The sequence below is a fragment of the Amia ocellicauda genome, chromosome 12 (genome assembly GCF_036373705.1).
Source record: "Amia ocellicauda isolate fAmiCal2 chromosome 12, fAmiCal2.hap1, whole genome shotgun sequence".
NCBI lineage: Eukaryota > Metazoa > Chordata > Actinopteri > Amiiformes > Amiidae > Amia > Amia ocellicauda.
This window is the reverse complement of record NC_089861.1, coordinates 25,669,468-25,686,360: the sequence shown is the minus strand read 5'-3', so window position 1 is coordinate 25,686,360 and position 16,893 is coordinate 25,669,468. Positions and strand designations below refer to the sequence as shown.

Genomic DNA, 16,893 nt, shown 5'->3' with positions numbered 1-16,893 from the left:
TGGCATGGCATTGCAAAATTGAGAGATAGCCTTCTGTCTTCAATATCCCTTTTACCCTGTACACATCTCCAACTTCACCACCACCAAAGCACCACCAGACCATCACATTGACAGATGGTGTCAAGCACTCCTCCAGCATCTTTTCATTTGGACTGCGTCTAGCGATTGTTCTTCTTTGTGATCCAAACACCTCAAACTTAAATTTGTCTGTCCATGACACTTTTTTCCAATCTTCCTCTGTCCAGTGTCTGTGTTCTTTTGCCCATCTTCTTTTCTTTTTATTGGCCAGTCTGAGATATGGCTTTTTCTTTGCAACTCTGCCTAGAAGGCCAGCATCCCGGAGTCGCCTCTTCACTGTTGATGTTGAGACTGGTGTTTTGCGGGGACTATTTAATGAAGCTGCCAGTTGAGACGTCTGTTTCTCAAACTAGACACTCTAATGTATTTGTCCTCTTGCTCAGTTGTGCACCGGGGCCTCGCACTCCTCTTTCTATTCTGGTTAGAGCCAGTTTGCGCTGTTGTGTGAAGGGAGTAGTACACAACGTTGTAAGAGATCTTCAGTTTCTTGGCAATTTCTCGCATGGAATAGCCTTCATTTCTCAGAACAAGAATAGACTGACGAGTTTCAGAAGAAAGTTATTTGTTTCTGGCCATTTTGAGCCTGTAATCGAACACACAATTGCTGATGCTCCAGATACTCAACTAGTCTAAAGAAGGCCAGTTTTATTGCTTCTTTAATCAGCATAACAGTTTTCAGCTGTGCTAACATAATTGGAAAAGGGTTTTCTAATGATCAATTAGCCTTTTAAAATGATAAACGTGGATTAGCACACACAACGTGCCATTGGACCGCAGGACTGATAGTTGCTGATAATGGGCCTATGTATAGATATTCCATTACAAATCAGCCGTTTCCAGCTATAATAGTCATTTACAACATTAACAATGTCTACACTGTATTTCTGATCAATTTGGTGTTATTTTAATGGACATAAAATGTGCTTTTCTTTTGAAAACAAGGACATTTCTAAGTGACCCCAAACTTTTGAACGGTAGTGTATACAGACACAGCGCATGACACGAAAGTGTGGCAGTGGTGATGTTAGTGGTGGTTGTAGCAGCGTTAGAGGTGGCAGCAGTAGCATTTGCCTGTGAGCATCTTATAACAAGTGAGGTACAGAGGCCAGGCCACAGTAGCCCCGGGCAGTGGAGTCACAGTGTCTGCCCACCTTCCCCCTCTCCCCCTGGGGCACAGGGTTTAGTCAAGGCTGGGGATCCACAGGCCCCTCCTTCCCTAATTCCTTCCTTCTCTCCTTCCTGGAACCCTGAGGGTAATTCCAATTACTGCCCCCACCCCCCCCACTTCTCCTCCATCTCCATCTCTTTTTTTTCTTTTCCTTCTCCTCCATCTCTTTTCCTCTCCTCTAACTCCTCCATCTCTCTTTTCCTTCCCTCCAGTTCTCCATCTATGACCCCCCCCCCCCCCCCATCACCTTCCCTCCATTTCTGTATGTGTGACCTTTTGATGTCATTTGCAATTCTGCAGCTGAGCTGTAATTGGCCAGAATGTAGAGTGTTGGCGGGGGCAACCATGAGACCTTTAAAGGCTGTGAGTCGGAGGCCATTCCGGAATGAATCCGGGGACTGGTTGCTGTGGTGACCTGAGTTGGGGAAGTGAGCAGTCTGGGTCTCTCAGGGTTCTGCTTTCTCCCAGGCAACCATTCCTCTTCACTGTTTCACCACAGACCCCACTCATACTGTAACACACATACACTCACATACACAGACACATTGTAACGCATACACACACTGTAACACACACTGTTACACTCATACTGTAACAATCGCACTGTAACACACACTCACACACACACCAACACACTGTAACACACACACTCTCACACACTGTAATACACTCACAAACAGACACACTCATACTTAAACTGTAACACTCACACACTCACACTTTAACACTCACTGTATCACACACACTCAGTCACCACAGACCCCACACACACTGTAATACACACATTGTCATACACTGACACACTGGAACACTCGCACACAGTCTCGCACACGCAAACTGTAACACTCACACTGCAACACACGTTTAACCCACTGTCTCACTGTCACCACAGAGCCCACACTCACCCACACGCACACATTCTCACCCCAAAAATGCTCTTAAATACACCATGCACAAAAATCAAAAACCTGAGCCCCAGAATGCAAAACAACCGGACAAACCGGCTCCATCACCCTGCATTTAGGTGACAACCAACAACAAAATAAATCCTCTTTATATGGATATGTGGGAGGGGTTGGGGGTGAGGTTTGACAGAGGGGTGTGTCTTACCCAGCCATCGCAGAAAGATATATAATCTGAGATTCAGCCCTGTGTAGTGAGCTGTAGGCAGGAGCGGAGTGGACTGGCAAGACAGGCAGACGCTGGCAGGAGAAGCTGGTGTTTTTCTTGCAGGTTGCCTTGCTGCTGTGGGAAGCTCACGTTTTGGGTATGGGACCTCCCAGTCCTAGCTTCACGCAGTACTAATAATAATGGTAATAATAATATTAATAGTAGTAATAAAACTACATTTTTGTATTGTAGTCATAAGAGCAGTTTCCCAGGGCGCTTCAAAGGCAGATAAAATGCAAAGGCAAACATCAAATCTCCCCGGTGTGTTTTTATGGGCAAAGCAGCAAAAACGCCCCCAAAGACTCCCTGACCGTAACTTGGCATTAGGAGGAAGTGGGGAGATGCACCAGGAGGCTGGGGGCTGTTTGCAACTCGCGAGTAAGTGAGCAGTAGCGAGTTAAAATCCTCCATCGCTGCCTGAACCGGAGACCAATGCAGAGAACCCCAACCACCACGCCAAGATGTGATTTCTTCACCTGCCTGGTGACTTTAATTTAGTGACTTTAATCTTCCTGCACACGGTGGGACTGATAAGGAATATTGCCCAGAGTGTAATCTCCCCACTCTTGCTGTTGCCAGGGCCCTGCCAGGGAGCTTACACTGAGATGAGCAAGCAGTGTTTGTAAAGGAGGGAGAGCGGGAGAGATGGAGGGAGAGAGGGAGCGGGTGTGTGTTAGGGTTTTGTCTGTTCGGTCTGTATCCCCCTGTTGTTCTCAGTTTCCACAGCTTTGGCAACCTCGCTAATGTGAGTCATGCCAATAAAGCACTTTGCACTGAAATTGAATTGAGAGGGGGAGAGGGAGGGAGGGAAGGAGTGAGTGAGGAAGGAGGGGGAGAGGGATAGATATATAAATATATACTGTGTACACTGCACACCTGGAGTACATATACTGTACACCCTGCATTGTTGAATACACAGCAGTTTAACAGTGGGCAGTTACTGGTCCTCTCTCTCTGTCTCTCCCCCTAACTGGGCCTGACGCATGCTGTCATTGTTGTTCTCCGTCTCCATCGCTCCTCCGCTTAATCCAGTTGCCTGACCCCCCCCATCACCCCTGTGTCCTAATCCCTTCATTTTGACAGGCCGCGCCACGCTGGAGTACGTGAGGGAGGGAAGGGGGAGTGAGTAGACTGGCAGGGGCACGAGAGAGAGAGAGAGAGAGAGAAAGGGAGGGAGGCAGGGAGAGGAATGGGGAAAGAGAGTTACACTCCACCCCCTGCCCCCCCCTACAGCCCGTTCACAGGGGTATCAGGTGTCACCGCCACCCCTCCCTGCTCCCTGTCTTCCTCTCTCTCTCTCTCTCTCCCTCCAGCCCTCTCTTCCATCGCTTTCCCTTTCTTTCTCTCTCCCTCCCCTCTCTCTCTCTCTCTCACTCACTATTTGTCTCTATATCTCTCTCTTATCCCCCCATCTCTTTCTTCCATCCAATGTTCTCTCTCTCCGTCTCTGCCCAGCCCCCCCCTCTCTGCTCTTTGAGCTCGGCTCCCTGGATCTCTCCCAGTAAACCCCCCCTGCTGCCCAAATGTCCCAGCTCCTCAGACGGTCTATTAATAGCCCCCACCTAGACCAGGTCAAATTGCATTTTAGCCCTAGACTGTATACACTGTGTTTTATGTGAGTGTTAAATAACAACAACAACAATAATAGTAATATAGTAATAGCAATGATCATCACTCTTATATGTTTAACCACAATAATAACCTTAATAATTGTATCCTTGCTTCGTGAACCTATGTTTGGTGGCTGCTGTTGTTGGAGGGTTTGTGTGTTCAGTTTGTGTTTGTTGCATTCTGGTGTTGGGCTGCCAGTGTGGGGGGTGCCCTGTGTCTGGTGGTGCCAGCCTGGGGGTGGTTGTGGTCTGCGTTGCCATTGCTGTCCTGGTGGCTGTTTTCAGTTGCTTTTGTGTTTGGGTTGTTTTTTACTGGCATGGGGGGGGAGACAGACTTGTTTGTGGTTGATGGGTTGCCATTGTAATGATTGCCGGTTGTGATTTTTGTGTTGTGATTCTTCCTAACCTCTCCCCTCCCCCCACCCCCCACCCTCCGTTTTGTGCAGGAGGTGGAGCTGCTGGATATCAGCCTAATCCGGGACACCAGGACCGGAAAATATGCCAGGCTACCAAAGGTGAGAGGTCAGGGGTTAGAGGTCATGCACTCTTTCCCACAGGAAGTGACTTTGCGACCTCGAGCCAGGGGCGCTCCGTGGCTTAGATGAGAATATATAATAATAATAATAATTAATACTAATAATGGTGGTAATGGGGTCTTTGCCTATGGCACAGCGGGCATGTGGGTTTGTTTTTATTTGCAATGCGGTCAGAATTTGCCCTCTGGAATGCAGCATTTAAGACCCCCACACACACCTCTGTTCTCCCTCACTCTCTCTCTCTCTCGCCCTCCTATCAGGACCCCAAGGTGAGAGATATGCTCGGGTTGCCCCCAGTAGAGAAGCCAGGAGAGGGCAAAGGTCAACAGGGAGACAAGTTGGCAGAGGGCAAGAATCAACAGGCTGACAAGTCCGTGGAGGTCAAGGGTCAGCAGGCGGAGAAGTCGGCGGAGAACCTGGTGACGGTGGTGTACGGCACTGACCTGGTCAACATCAACTTCCTCAACTTGCAGGCCATGGAGAAGGACTCTGCCAAGGTAACTGCAGCTCCTGCAGGATGCCTCTGGAACTGCGGCCTGACCATACTGAGAGATTGGGGGGAGACAGATGCATTCATCCAGACACACACAAACCTATACACATAGACACATGGTACATATACAAATATGCCATATATACGGTACACACAGAAACACATGCCTAGACACACGTTATGCACCACACTGGTTCCAATAATAATTGTTGTCCTTGTCGTTGTTGTTGTGAGCTGTGGACGCAGGAGCTGTTTAAACTTGCCACAGACGTGCTGGCCCACAATTCCTCTCGCAACACCTTCCTATTCAAAGTGTGAGTCTCTTTGTGTTTCTGTGTGTCTCTCTCTGCATGTATGTGTTTGTTTGTCTGTCTGTTTGTATCTCTCTCGCTATCTCTCTGTCGCTGTGTGTGTTTCTCTCTTTCAGTTAAGCTGTGCTGTGTTTGTTTCTCAGGTACATCAAGTTAAAACTGCAGGTGAACCAGGACAACAAGATACCAGTGAAGAAGTGAGTGAGTGAGTGAGTGTGTGGTGAGATTGTGGTGAATGAGTGTCTTTATCGAAATGTAATTGATGCAATCATCTCTCTCTTTCTCTCTCAGTATTCTGAAGATGTTCTCGGATAAAAAGAGGGTGGAGACTGCTTTGGAGCTATGTGGTCTGTCAGCCAATCGGGTGAGTTGTTTCCTCCAGATGCCTTCTCCCTTTTGGGTGATCTTATTACCTTGGTGAAGAAATCCTCTCTCCCCCCACGTCTTGCTCTCTCACTCTCCTCCTCTTCCCGTCTCCCTCTATTGCCATGCTTGGTTCCACTTCTACAGCCCTTTAAACCAGGGGTTCCCAATGTCTGGTGATGGAGGTTGCATGGGATGGCATGGCATGGGCCACAGTAGGAAATGAACCACAGATGAAAACGAATTGTCCTAAATCATACCTATACATTTCTGTTAGGGAACATTTATGCACTTTTAATTGTTTTATTTCCCCCAAAATTACATGTGCAATTTTTTAACAGCAAGTGTAAAAATATAGTAAAGGTTCAGAAAAGGGGTGGTTGAAGGTTGGCTTTTGGGGGCCGCACCAAACATCTTCGAGGGCCGCACTTTAGGAAGAACCTTTTCTGAGCAGGTACAGTTCAGTGAGTCATTATTAGTGGTTATTTGCTGCCCTCTGCAGGACAACTTATATAATGCAAATTCATATAGACTGTGTGTTTGTGTATTTTATGGTGAAAAGTGGTGAGGAGCTGTATAAAAAAACAAAAACAAAAAACAGCAGGGTAGGGGGTGCTCCAGGGCCAGGCTTGGGAACCACTGGTGTACGTATAAGTGTTCATGTTAAACAGTACAAGCTTACGCTGGCTAATGTTTTGGTAGGACCGGTCACATTTGTGTGTTAATTGATGCACTGGGTTTAAATAAATAATTTCTCTTTCTCTCCCTCTACCCTCTTCCACCTTTCTCTCCTGTTCCCTCTCTCTTTCTCTCTCTCTCTCTTTCTCTTCCGCCCACCAGGCCGAGGCAATCAAGCCGGATGACTTCACGTTGGAGCGGTTTCATTGCTTCCTCAGCAACCTGTGTCTCCGCCCAGAGCTGGAGAGGATATTCGTGCAACTGTGAGTGAGTGAGGGAGGGAAAGAGAGAGAGTGGGTTGGTGATGGAGACGGAGAGTGTGACAGAGAGGAAGAGAGCTTTCCGTCGACACTTCTGTAAACTTGTCATGCCAATAAAGCTTGTTTTGAATTTGAAAGAGAGGGAGCGAAAGATGCAGAGATTGAGAGAGAGACATAGAGTGAGAGAGGGTGACAGGAGTGAAGTCTGAATACTGAGTCCTCTCTCCACCCCCCCCCCATTATCCCTCCCTCCTGCGCTCTCGGACTGTACCACCTGGCAGCGGCTCGAAGGGGAAGCCGTTCCTGTTCCTGGACCAGCTGACGGATTACATCAACAAGAAGCAGCGCGACTCGCGGCTCAACGAGGTGCTGTACCCCCCCCTGAAGAAGGAGCAGGTGCGACAGCTCATGGAGAAATACGAGACCAACTCCAGCCAGCTGGACAGAGGTGAGAGAGAGAGAGGAGAGAGGGGAGAGGAGGGCAGAGAGGGGAGAGGGAAAGAGAGGGTGTTGAACAGATTTGTCATCTCTCTCCGTCTCCCTCTGTCTCTGTGTTTCTGTGCGCCTGTCTGTCTGTGTTGCTCAGACCAGATCTCCCTGATGGGGTTCAGCCGGTACCTGGGGGGTGAGGAGAACAGCATCGTGCCCCCGGAGAGACTGGACATTATCGATGACATGTGCCAGCCCCTCAGCCACTACTTCATCAACTCCTCCCACAACACCTACCTCACAGGTACACATACACACCTGTACAACACTTGCCTCACAAGTACACACACACACACCTCTACAACACCTGCCTCACAAGTACACACACACACACCTGTACAACATGTGCATCACAAGTACACGTGTACACACACACACCTGTACAACACCTGCCTCACAAGTACACACACACACACCTGTACAACATGTGCATCACAAGTACACGTGTACACACACACACCTGTACAACACCTGCCTCAAAAGTACACACACACACACCTGTACAACACGTGCATCACAAGTACACATACACACACACACACACACCTGTACAACACCTGCCTCACAAGTACACACACACACACCTCTACAACACCTGCCTCACAAGTACACACACACACACCTGTACAACATGTGCATCACAAGTACACGTGTACACACACACACCTGTACAACACCTGCCTCACAAAGTACACACACACACACCTGTACAACATGTGCATCACAAGTACACGTGTACACACACACACCTGTACAACACGTGCATCACAAGTACACATACACACACACACACACCTGTACAACACCTGCCTCACAAGTACACACACACACACACACACACCTGTACTACACCTGCATCACAAGTACACACACACCCCCCTGTACAACACCTGCCTCACAAGTACACACACACAACTGTACAACACCTGCCTCACAAGTACACACACACACCTGTACAACACCTGCCTCACAAGTACACACACACACACCTGTACAACACCTGCCTCACAAGTACACACACACACCTGTACAACACCTGCCTCACAAGTACACACACACACACACACACACACACAACTGTACAACACCTGCCTCACAAGTTCACACACCTGCACACACACACCTGTACAACACCTGCCTCACAAGTTCACACACCTGCACAACACCCATCGCTTTTTCTGTGTGTTACATTAACCCCTCTTGCTCTCCCTGTCTGCGGTCAGCCGGTCAGCTGACTGGACTGTCCACAGTGGAGATGTACAGACAGGTGCTGCTGACAGGCTGTCGCTGCATCGAGCTGGACTGCTGGAAGGGGCAGGGCAAGGACGAGGAGCCAATCATCACTCACGGCTTCACTATGACGACGGATATTCCCTTCAAGGTACCTCCCGCCCCCTGCCCTCCCAGCATGATATAGTATACTGTAGGAGATTCCAGTGCAAAGATGTACACTGTAGTACAACACTGATTTTATAATGTCTGTATGTGTATCTGTGGCTCTGAGTCTATCTCTCTCTCTCTCTCTCATATATATATATATATATATATAATCTATCTCTGTCTCTGTCTCTGAGTACAGGAGGTGATAGAGGCCATTGCAGAGAGTGCATTTAAGACGTCTCCCTACCCTGTCATCCTGTCCTTCGAGAACCACGTTGACTCGTGAGTTACACCACCTCCAACCCAGTGCTGTGGGGACTGTGCTTTAGGGGCCAGACTGGAGCCGGCGCTTTGGGGACTGTACTATAGGGGCCCAGACTGTGGCCCGTGCTGTGGGGATTGGACTGCAGTGTGGCACTTATTCTAATTCCTCTCTCTCTCTCTCTCTCTCTCTCAGCTCGAAGCAGCAGGCTAAGATGGCAGAGTACTGTCGCTCTATCTTTGGGGATGCCCTTCTCATCGAGCCCCTGGAGAAATATCCTGTGAGTGGGAGGAGCTGGTGGGAGTGGAAGTGTGCGAGTGGGAGCAGGTTTAGTGACAGGGACGTGAGTGTCTCCTCTCCCCTCTCTCATCCCTCTCTCTCTGTCTCTATCCCCCTCCTCTCCAGCTGGAACCAGGTCAGATGCTGCCCAGCCCCCAGGAGCTGCTGGGTAAGATCCTGATCAAGAACAAGAAGAAACACCGGCACGGTACAGTCAGCGTCCGGCGCCGGGTGTCCGAGCAAAACTCCCTACCCCTCGACACCTCCGTAGTCCAGGACCAGCCCACGCCCCCCCCAGGTGCGTCCGTACATTATGCTCCAGTCCAGTATAGTGCAGTCCAGTATAGTATAGTACAATAGTGCTATTGTCTTCATACTGTGATTCCACATGATCATTACAGACCGAGAGGCGGAGTCAGAGGAAGAGGAGGAGGAAGAACAGGGGGACCCCAAAAAACCCACCTCTGATGAGGTACCCCCAACTCACTTTACTGCTGCTGTCTCTCTCTCATGTCTCTGTCTCGCTCTTTCCCTCCCTCTTCTTCTCACTCAGTTCAGTGTCTGTAACAAAGCCTCCCTTTTAACTCTTTCCTCCCTTCCTCTCCCTCCAGGGCACGGCCAGCAGTGAGGTCAATGCCACTGAGGAGATGTCCAACCTGGTGAACTACATCGAGCCAGTCAAGTTCAAGTCCTTTGAGGTGGCCAACAGTGAGTACCTGACCCCTACGGCCCTCCAGCCTCCCAGGGTCAGCGAGGATTGGTGAACGTGTGCGTGTGTGTGTGTCGGTCTGTCTCTGAGTGTGTCTCTGTGTTGCAGAGAGGAACAAGTTCTTTGAGATGTCCTCCTTGGTGGAGACTAAAGGCATGGACATACTGAAGGGAGCGCCCACAGAGTTTGTGGAGTATCCTTTACTGCTGGACGCATCCATTTTGTCCCCCTGTGTCCCACTCTCTCTGTCACTCAGTCTCTGTGCCTGTGTCCCTCTCCACATGTCAGTGACGTTCCTGAGCTGCTGTCCTCAGGTACAATAAGAAGCAGCTGAGCCGTATTTACCCCAAGGGCACACGGGTCGACTCCTCCAACTACATGCCACAGATCTTCTGGAATGTGGGCTGTCAGATGGTGGCACTCAACTTCCAAACACCGGGTCAGTGTGTCAGTCAGAATAAAATAGACAAATGTATATATTTCAAATAGACACTTACCCAGTCTCTCTCCCCCCCGCAGACTTGCCCATGCAGTTGAATCTGGGTATATTTGAGTACAACGGGCGCAGTGGCTACCTGCTCAAACCCGAGTTCATGCGCAGGATGGACAAACACTTTGACCCCTTCACCGAGGACATCGTGGATGGCATCGTGGCCAACACTGTCAAGATCAGGGTAGGTTGGTTGCTGCTATTGTCAGTATTGTTATTGTTGCTGTTGTCATTTGTTTTCGTTTGTGCTCACTTCTCTCCCCCCCCCCTCCAACTTTCTCGCTCTCCCTCTCCTTCTCCTCTCTCCCCCTCTCCCAGATCATCTCAGGCCAGTTTCTGACTGATAAGAAGGTGGGGGTGTATGTGGAGGTGGACATGTTTGGCCTCCCTGTGGACACAAAGCGAAAGTACCGGACGAAGACGTCCAACAACAACTCCATGGACCCTGTGTGGGACGAGGACCTCTACGTCTTCAATAAGGTGAAGAGCGAGGCCTTGCAGTCTGTCTGTGCATCTCTTGCTGTCTCTCTGTCTCTCTCTGTCTCTCTCTGTCTCTCTCTCTCTCTCTCTCTCTCTCTCCATTCTGTCTGTCTCTCACTTTAGGTGGTGTTGCTCACTCTCTCTCTCTCTCTCTCTCTCTCTCTGTAGGTGGTTCTGCCTAGTCTGGCCTCCCTGCGAGTTGCTGTGTTTGAGGAGAATGGGAAGTTCATCGGCCACCGGATCCTGCCTGTGGGAGCCATCCGGCCCGGTACTGACCCGCCTGCGTTGTTGCTGTTGCTGTTGCTGTTGCTGTTGCTGTTGCTTTTGTTGTTGTGCCCCCTCTGTCCCATTCCCTGCCCCCTTTGCCCCTCCTCTCGCTACCCATGCTAATGCAGGGACTCTGTTTTACTAGGTTACCATTACATCAACCTGAAGAATGAGCTGAACCAGCCCCTGCTGCTGTCCTCTCTGCTAGTGTACACTGAGGCCCAGGACTACATCCCCAACGAGCACCAGGGTCTGTACAGCTGGGTGTGGGTGGGGTTGTGTGTGGTGTGTTGCTGTGTAGTGGTGGTGTGTGTCACTGTGTTGTTGCTGGTGTTCACTGCGGCCCAGACTGCATCCCCCGTGAGCTCCAGGCTACGCACTGCACAGGGTTGTTGTGTGTAGTACATTGTATTGTGTGTTTTGTGTGGTTGTAGAGTACGCGGACGCCCTGACGAACCCCATCTGGCATATCAGCACGCTGGACCAGCGAGAGACACAGCTGGCCGTGCTCATACAGGGCAGCGAGGTCAGTGCTCCATCTCGTGGCTGTGTGGTGTGTGTTGGCTGTGTTGTCTTGGTGTCAGTGTGGTCCTGTTGTGTAACCCAGTTGCCTGGTTGCGTAGTGGTGCTGTCGCAGCGAGTAGGGGGACGAGCTGTGTACCTCACCCTGTTCTCGCCGTTGCTGGGGTGTGAGGGTGGTGGTGTCTTGTTAGTGTTGTTCTGGTTGCGTGATGCTACTCTCGTGTTGTTGCGGTCATTGTGCAGGGGAAGCCAGTGCAGGTGCGTGAGGACCGGCGGAGCAGCGAGCAGACGGAGCCGATCTGTCCCCCCTTGGACAGGAAGGTCAGTCTGGTGTGGCAGGGCCCACCAGCACCCCCTGCTGACACTCCTCCCAGAGACGCCCCGCCTCCCAGCATAGGTACACACTCGCGCGCACTCTCTCTCTCTCTCTTTCTCTCTTTCTCAATTACTGTGTTAATGCTGCAGTGACTGACTGTCTGTTTCTACAGCACTGAAAGAGCAGAAAGAGGATCTGATTGCCACTGTGTTAGCAGGTAAGACCTTTTACTCTGCGTCTCTCTCCCTCTCTTCTATCACCCCCTCTCCCTCTCTCACCTTCTTTCACCCCCAATACTCTCTCTCTCTGCATCTCCCCGCCTCTCGTCTCATCTGCGCAGACATCAAGGTGCAGGCGCTGGATGATCTGCGGCAGGAGAAGTCCTTCCAGAAGCTGGAGAAGAAGCACAACAAGGAGCTGCAGGAGCTGCGCAAGAAGCACCTGCGCAGACTGTGGCAGCTGAGCAAGCAGCAGCGAACCAAGAGCAGCCAGCTGCAAAGCGACAGCCTGCGCCGCCGCAGCCAGATCGAGAAGAGCCTGAAGCGCAGCCTAAAAAAGAAGTGAGGGAGGGAGACAGGGAGGGGGAGGTGGAGGGTGTGATGGAGCTGCAGTCTGCAGGCGGCACACACACGTGTGTCTGTGTTTTGACGTGGTGGGCGTGTCGGCGCTGATGCGGTGCTGTGTTGCAGCGTGGGCCCCGAGGTCGTGCAGAAGCAGATGCAGGAGCTGTCAGGCGAGGAGGAGCAGCAGCAGCGGCAGCGGGAGCAGCTGCAGAGCGTGGAGCTGGTGGAGCTGCTGGAGCTGCGGAGGACACAACACAGCCTGGAGAGACAGAGGAAAATGGAGCTGCTCACAGAGGTGAGGGGGGGAGAGTGTTTTCTGAAGTCAGTCATGCGTGTCACACAGTGCGTGTGTTGGTCTGTGTGTGTGTGTGTGAGTCTCTGTGTCTCAGTGTGTGTGCTTGTGTTGCAGAGGTACCGGAAGCTGAAGGACATGGCGCAGGAGAGTCAAACTGCTCAGAACAAAAAGCTGAAGGAAATCTGTGTGAAGTAAGACTGAGCCTCTTATTCATTGAGATGGAGAGAGTGAGTGACCCCAGTGAAAATGACCAGTGCAATTGTCCTGTCTCTCTCAGGGAGAAGAAGGAGCTGAAGATGATCCTGGATCGCAAACGACACAACAGCATCACGGAGGCCCGCAGTCATGGCCGAGTGCGGGCTGAGGCGTGAGTACTACTGCACTACTACACTGCCACTACTGCACTACTGCTATTGCTGCTGCTGCTGTTACTCCACTGTGGCCCTGTTCCTGATACTTGTTTCTCTGCCCACAGGGAGCTTGAGGAGATCAACAGGAAGCACATCTCTGATTCCGTGGCGCTGATCCGCAGGGTGAGTACCGCACACCGGCACGCTGACGGACTGCACAGCAGGCGGACACTGCGATGTGGGGTGTGACCGGGAGCTGAAGGACAGTGGTATAAATCACACAACACAGCCCGGTACAGGATAAGAGTGCAGTACAACACAATAGAGTGCAGTATGGTGCAGTACAGTCTGTGTGTCTGTCGCAGCTGGATGAGGCCCAGCAGGCGAGACGTCAGAGGCTGGAGACGCAGCACTCGGAAATCCTGCAGCTCATCTACAAGGAACTGCCCCTGGTAAGTGTGTGTGTGTGTGTATATCTCTTTGCCCTTCTCCCTCCCTCTCTCTCTTCCCCTTCTCCTTTTCTCCCCTTCTGCCCCCTCTCTCCCTTGTCCCTCTCAGATTACCGTATCTGTAATCATCCTGTTCCCCCACAGCATCAGTGTCGACTGGAGGAGCAGCTGGAGCTGGAGAAGCAGCAACTACCCGAGGAAGTCCGCAAGTTCCTGCAGACCCAGCTAGAGTCGGACGGCAAGAAGGAGCTCTTCAGCTTGTCCGCCTACGACAGCTCCGGCTCTGGACCACCGTCCAATCCCGGCACGCCTCCCATCTCTTCCCCCGACCGGAGCTGGCTGGGAGGGCGGAGCCTGGACAATAGCAACGCCTCCCTGGCCGACTCCTCTTCCTCCGGAACGCCCGTCATGTCGGAGGCGGAGCTTAATGCTGTCTAGCACTGGTGCACTATGGCCACGCCCCCTCCACCCACATACACCGACAGACACACCGATGACAACCTCATTGGACGAGAAGCCGAGGGGCCGCCCCCTCTCTCTCTCCCCCCGTGGTCTCTCCAGCTTTTTAAACATTTTAATTGTAATTTTAATTTTAATTTAATTTTTTATTTTTTTAATGGTATTGTTAAAGACAAAAAATACTTCTTCCTTTTCATGGCATTTTTTTAACTGTCCCGGATTTTATGATTGTTTTTAATCTCTATGCTGCCTTTTTGGTTATTATTTTATTCTTTGTTTTTGTTTGGTTTTGTGCAGCATCTGTGTCTGTTCTCTGCTAACCTTCCCAGGCCTCCCACAGCACAGTTTAAATTGGTAATGCTTTCCCCCGGCACAAGCCTATATATTGTGAGTGTGGATATCTATGGATACTACAGATTACTGCACTGTTTAAGGGGCACATAGACAATTGCATCAAAGACGTTTTGATGACTCTTGTGATGTTGGCCAGGTGTTGGCGTGTTGACACTGAAGTGTGTGTGTGTGTGTGTGTGTGTGTGTGTGTGTGTGTGTGTGTGAGAGAGTCCTGGAGAGAATGAGCCCAAGAACATCGTCATGGTGGTGATGTACTCTGAGCTGGAATGGTTTTAATTTACATTGGCATGTTTGCAGTACCTAAAATGCAGCCACCAGAGGGAGACATTACTTTAGAAACAAGCACTTGGGATTGGAGGGCCAGAGAGAGAGTGATTTATAATACAATTTTACATTTGAATTGTAATTTGAGAGCACGAGCAAGCGAGGGAATGAGCACCGCTGTGATTGGTCGAGACACACTGGGCGCTCCTGAAATTGTCCTGAATGCACAACAAGCAAATGGATTTTAGAGACCTGGCTTCAGATGCTATGAGGACAGCAGTATAAACTCAGGGGAGAAGGAGCGAGGGGGGGGGGGGGTTGTAAACTTGGCCAAGTGCGACAGAGTTTTTTTAAATTATTGATTGGAATGGGCTTTTTTTTTCAATTTGTTATGCGTGTTGGGGGGGAGGGTAGGTTTGTTAACTCTGGTTTTGATTGTCTTTGGGTTTGTAATGATGGTTTGTCTTTTATTTTGTGGTTCGAACGTTCTGCTACTGACTCTACGAGTGGGTTGAAAGGTGGTGGGGGAGGGACGGAAAAGGGGGATGATGTGATATCATCGTCTGGTGGAGAAATAATGTCTTGTCATTTTTTAACTGTTGTTGCCCATTTTTATTTTATTTTGTAAACGGGGTGGGAACAGTTTTTGACGTAGTTTGCAATTATTATTTTACAAAAAGATTTTTCAAGAAACTAAAAGGGAATATTTTCCTGCTTCGTTGAGAAAAATAATATTTTAATGCATACTTTTTACAAACATTTTCTTTTATTAGCTTCTAAACACACCCTCACTTTTATATCAAGATATATATGTATATTTACGTGTGTGTGTGTATGTGTATATATATATATATATATATATATATATATATATATATATATATATATATATATATATATATATATATATATATAGTAGATAGATAGATATATATAGTAGATATAGATATTAATTGATCTTTAAATTATTGCACTTTTAATGTACTTAGCGTTCCCCTCACACGCACAGACGCACACGGTACGTTACGCTGTGCTCGCTGTACAGCCTGCTTGTTGATACGCTTAGGTACAGCTCTGCTAGATACTCGGGAGTCCTGGCTGATGGTATGAATGTCTGGTGGTTGTTGTTTTTTTTGTGTAAGCTGGTAAACTGTGTGAGAACACTTCATTTGGGACTATACTGACATCACCCACAATGCAGCTGCTTAGACAGGATTTCATGGGGAACTGGGAAGGGTATTTGAGACATAGGATGCAAGGGGTTTCTGAATGATCCCACCCCTCCCATCTACCCCCTATCACAGCTAGTCCAGGTCCCTATCCACTCTATCCCTCCCATCTACCCTCTCCGCTCCTGTCTGCTGTTGTCGTAGAGCCTTTAGGTTGGGGTGAGGGTCAGCCTCCGGTCCTGGGGGGCACAGTGTCTGCTGAGTTTCTGTTACAGCCCTCCTGCCCCCTTCATTGATCTAATTAAACAATTAACTTCTCAAGACCCCAAAATGTCCTGCAGGGTTTGACATTGTGGGTAATTGACACGTTGTACGGCATGGGCTATCAAAATAAAATCTGACAGTTTTAAATAACCCCATTCATTAAGTAATTGGGTATTTGGGTTGAGTAATTGGGATCTCCTGTTGAAGCAAAAACCAGCAGACACTGCGGCCCCCCAGGACTGGAGTCTGACACCCCCTGCTTTAAGTGATGCTGGAGTGATAATTGAGATGGTTTAATTTAAGTCTTTAGATCAGTGAGAGAGAGAGAGAGTGTTTGTGTGTGTGTGTGTGTTTGTGTGTTCGTGTGTGTGTGGGCAGAGTGCTGGACCCGTCCAACTCTGATATCCCCACATTATCCACGAGCTCAAGATGAAAGGGAATTCTTCTCGATGTATGTAATTATTATTAATATTTTATTATTTTTTAACATTTTATTTCCTCTTCGTCGTCTTGCTGAATAATCTCACGATGAACATTGTAAATGCAATAAAGAACATATTTTTTGGAGGGGAATGACCGTATCCAGGGTTAGTGTCAATGCTGTCTCTTCCCCTCTGCTGCCTCCTCCTCCTCCCCCTTGTTCCTGTCCCTCTGTCCCAAGTATTATTTCTGTCCTCATGTGTCCCCGTCTTGTTCCCCATGGCCCCCAGTATTTTACTTATTTTTGGAAAACCACAAATCTGAAATAAAAAATAAGTAAACATTATTGAAAACGGTAACAAGAAATTAGTTTTGATTAACATGGAAAAATATAAGAAATAAGGAATCAACTTCATGGAGGTGTATTATGCCTGTCCTCCCGTGT

The 16,893-nt window shown here is 49.3% G+C and overlaps 1 protein-coding gene across 3 annotated transcripts in view; it reads left to right on the top strand.

Moving 5' to 3' along the window:
• plcb3 (phospholipase C, beta 3 (phosphatidylinositol-specific)) overlaps positions 1 to 16,601 on the top strand; it is a 28,940-nt gene extending 12,339 nt beyond the window's left edge. The window contains exons 1-31 of one of the 3 annotated variants that reach the window (XM_066719012.1): positions 1,592 to 2,270; positions 4,473 to 4,541; positions 4,823 to 5,059; positions 5,290 to 5,369; positions 5,510 to 5,563; positions 5,658 to 5,730; positions 6,570 to 6,670; positions 6,949 to 7,115; positions 7,254 to 7,400; positions 8,380 to 8,537; positions 8,736 to 8,818; positions 8,994 to 9,078; positions 9,204 to 9,375; positions 9,479 to 9,549; positions 9,689 to 9,785; positions 9,895 to 9,979; positions 10,101 to 10,225; positions 10,306 to 10,460; positions 10,595 to 10,756; positions 10,925 to 11,024; positions 11,169 to 11,273; positions 11,458 to 11,549; positions 11,789 to 11,942; positions 12,034 to 12,078; positions 12,202 to 12,421; positions 12,551 to 12,719; positions 12,834 to 12,910; positions 12,997 to 13,086; positions 13,195 to 13,252; positions 13,435 to 13,521; positions 13,663 to 16,601. In XM_066719012.1, coding sequence (XP_066575109.1) covers positions 4,841 to 5,059; positions 5,290 to 5,369; positions 5,510 to 5,563; positions 5,658 to 5,730; positions 6,570 to 6,670; positions 6,949 to 7,115; positions 7,254 to 7,400; positions 8,380 to 8,537; positions 8,736 to 8,818; positions 8,994 to 9,078; positions 9,204 to 9,375; positions 9,479 to 9,549; positions 9,689 to 9,785; positions 9,895 to 9,979; positions 10,101 to 10,225; positions 10,306 to 10,460; positions 10,595 to 10,756; positions 10,925 to 11,024; positions 11,169 to 11,273; positions 11,458 to 11,549; positions 11,789 to 11,942; positions 12,034 to 12,078; positions 12,202 to 12,421; positions 12,551 to 12,719; positions 12,834 to 12,910; positions 12,997 to 13,086; positions 13,195 to 13,252; positions 13,435 to 13,521; positions 13,663 to 13,956 — 3,525 coding nt within the window. In that variant the 5' untranslated portion in view covers positions 1,592 to 2,270; positions 4,473 to 4,541; positions 4,823 to 4,840 and the 3' untranslated portion in view covers positions 13,957 to 16,601. Of the gene's footprint in view, positions 1 to 1,591; positions 2,271 to 2,358; positions 2,560 to 4,472; positions 4,542 to 4,822; positions 5,060 to 5,289; positions 5,370 to 5,509; positions 5,564 to 5,657; positions 5,731 to 6,569; positions 6,671 to 6,948; positions 7,116 to 7,253; positions 7,401 to 8,379; positions 8,538 to 8,735; positions 8,819 to 8,993; positions 9,079 to 9,203; positions 9,376 to 9,478; positions 9,550 to 9,688; positions 9,786 to 9,894; positions 9,980 to 10,100; positions 10,226 to 10,305; positions 10,461 to 10,594; positions 10,757 to 10,924; positions 11,025 to 11,168; positions 11,274 to 11,457; positions 11,550 to 11,788; positions 11,943 to 12,033; positions 12,079 to 12,201; positions 12,422 to 12,550; positions 12,720 to 12,833; positions 12,911 to 12,996; positions 13,087 to 13,194; positions 13,253 to 13,434; positions 13,522 to 13,662 lie in introns of those variants that run through there. The other 2 variants (XM_066719011.1, XM_066719010.1) reach the window with 2 other exon arrangements.
• Positions 16,602 to 16,893: the final 292 nt, after the last annotated feature.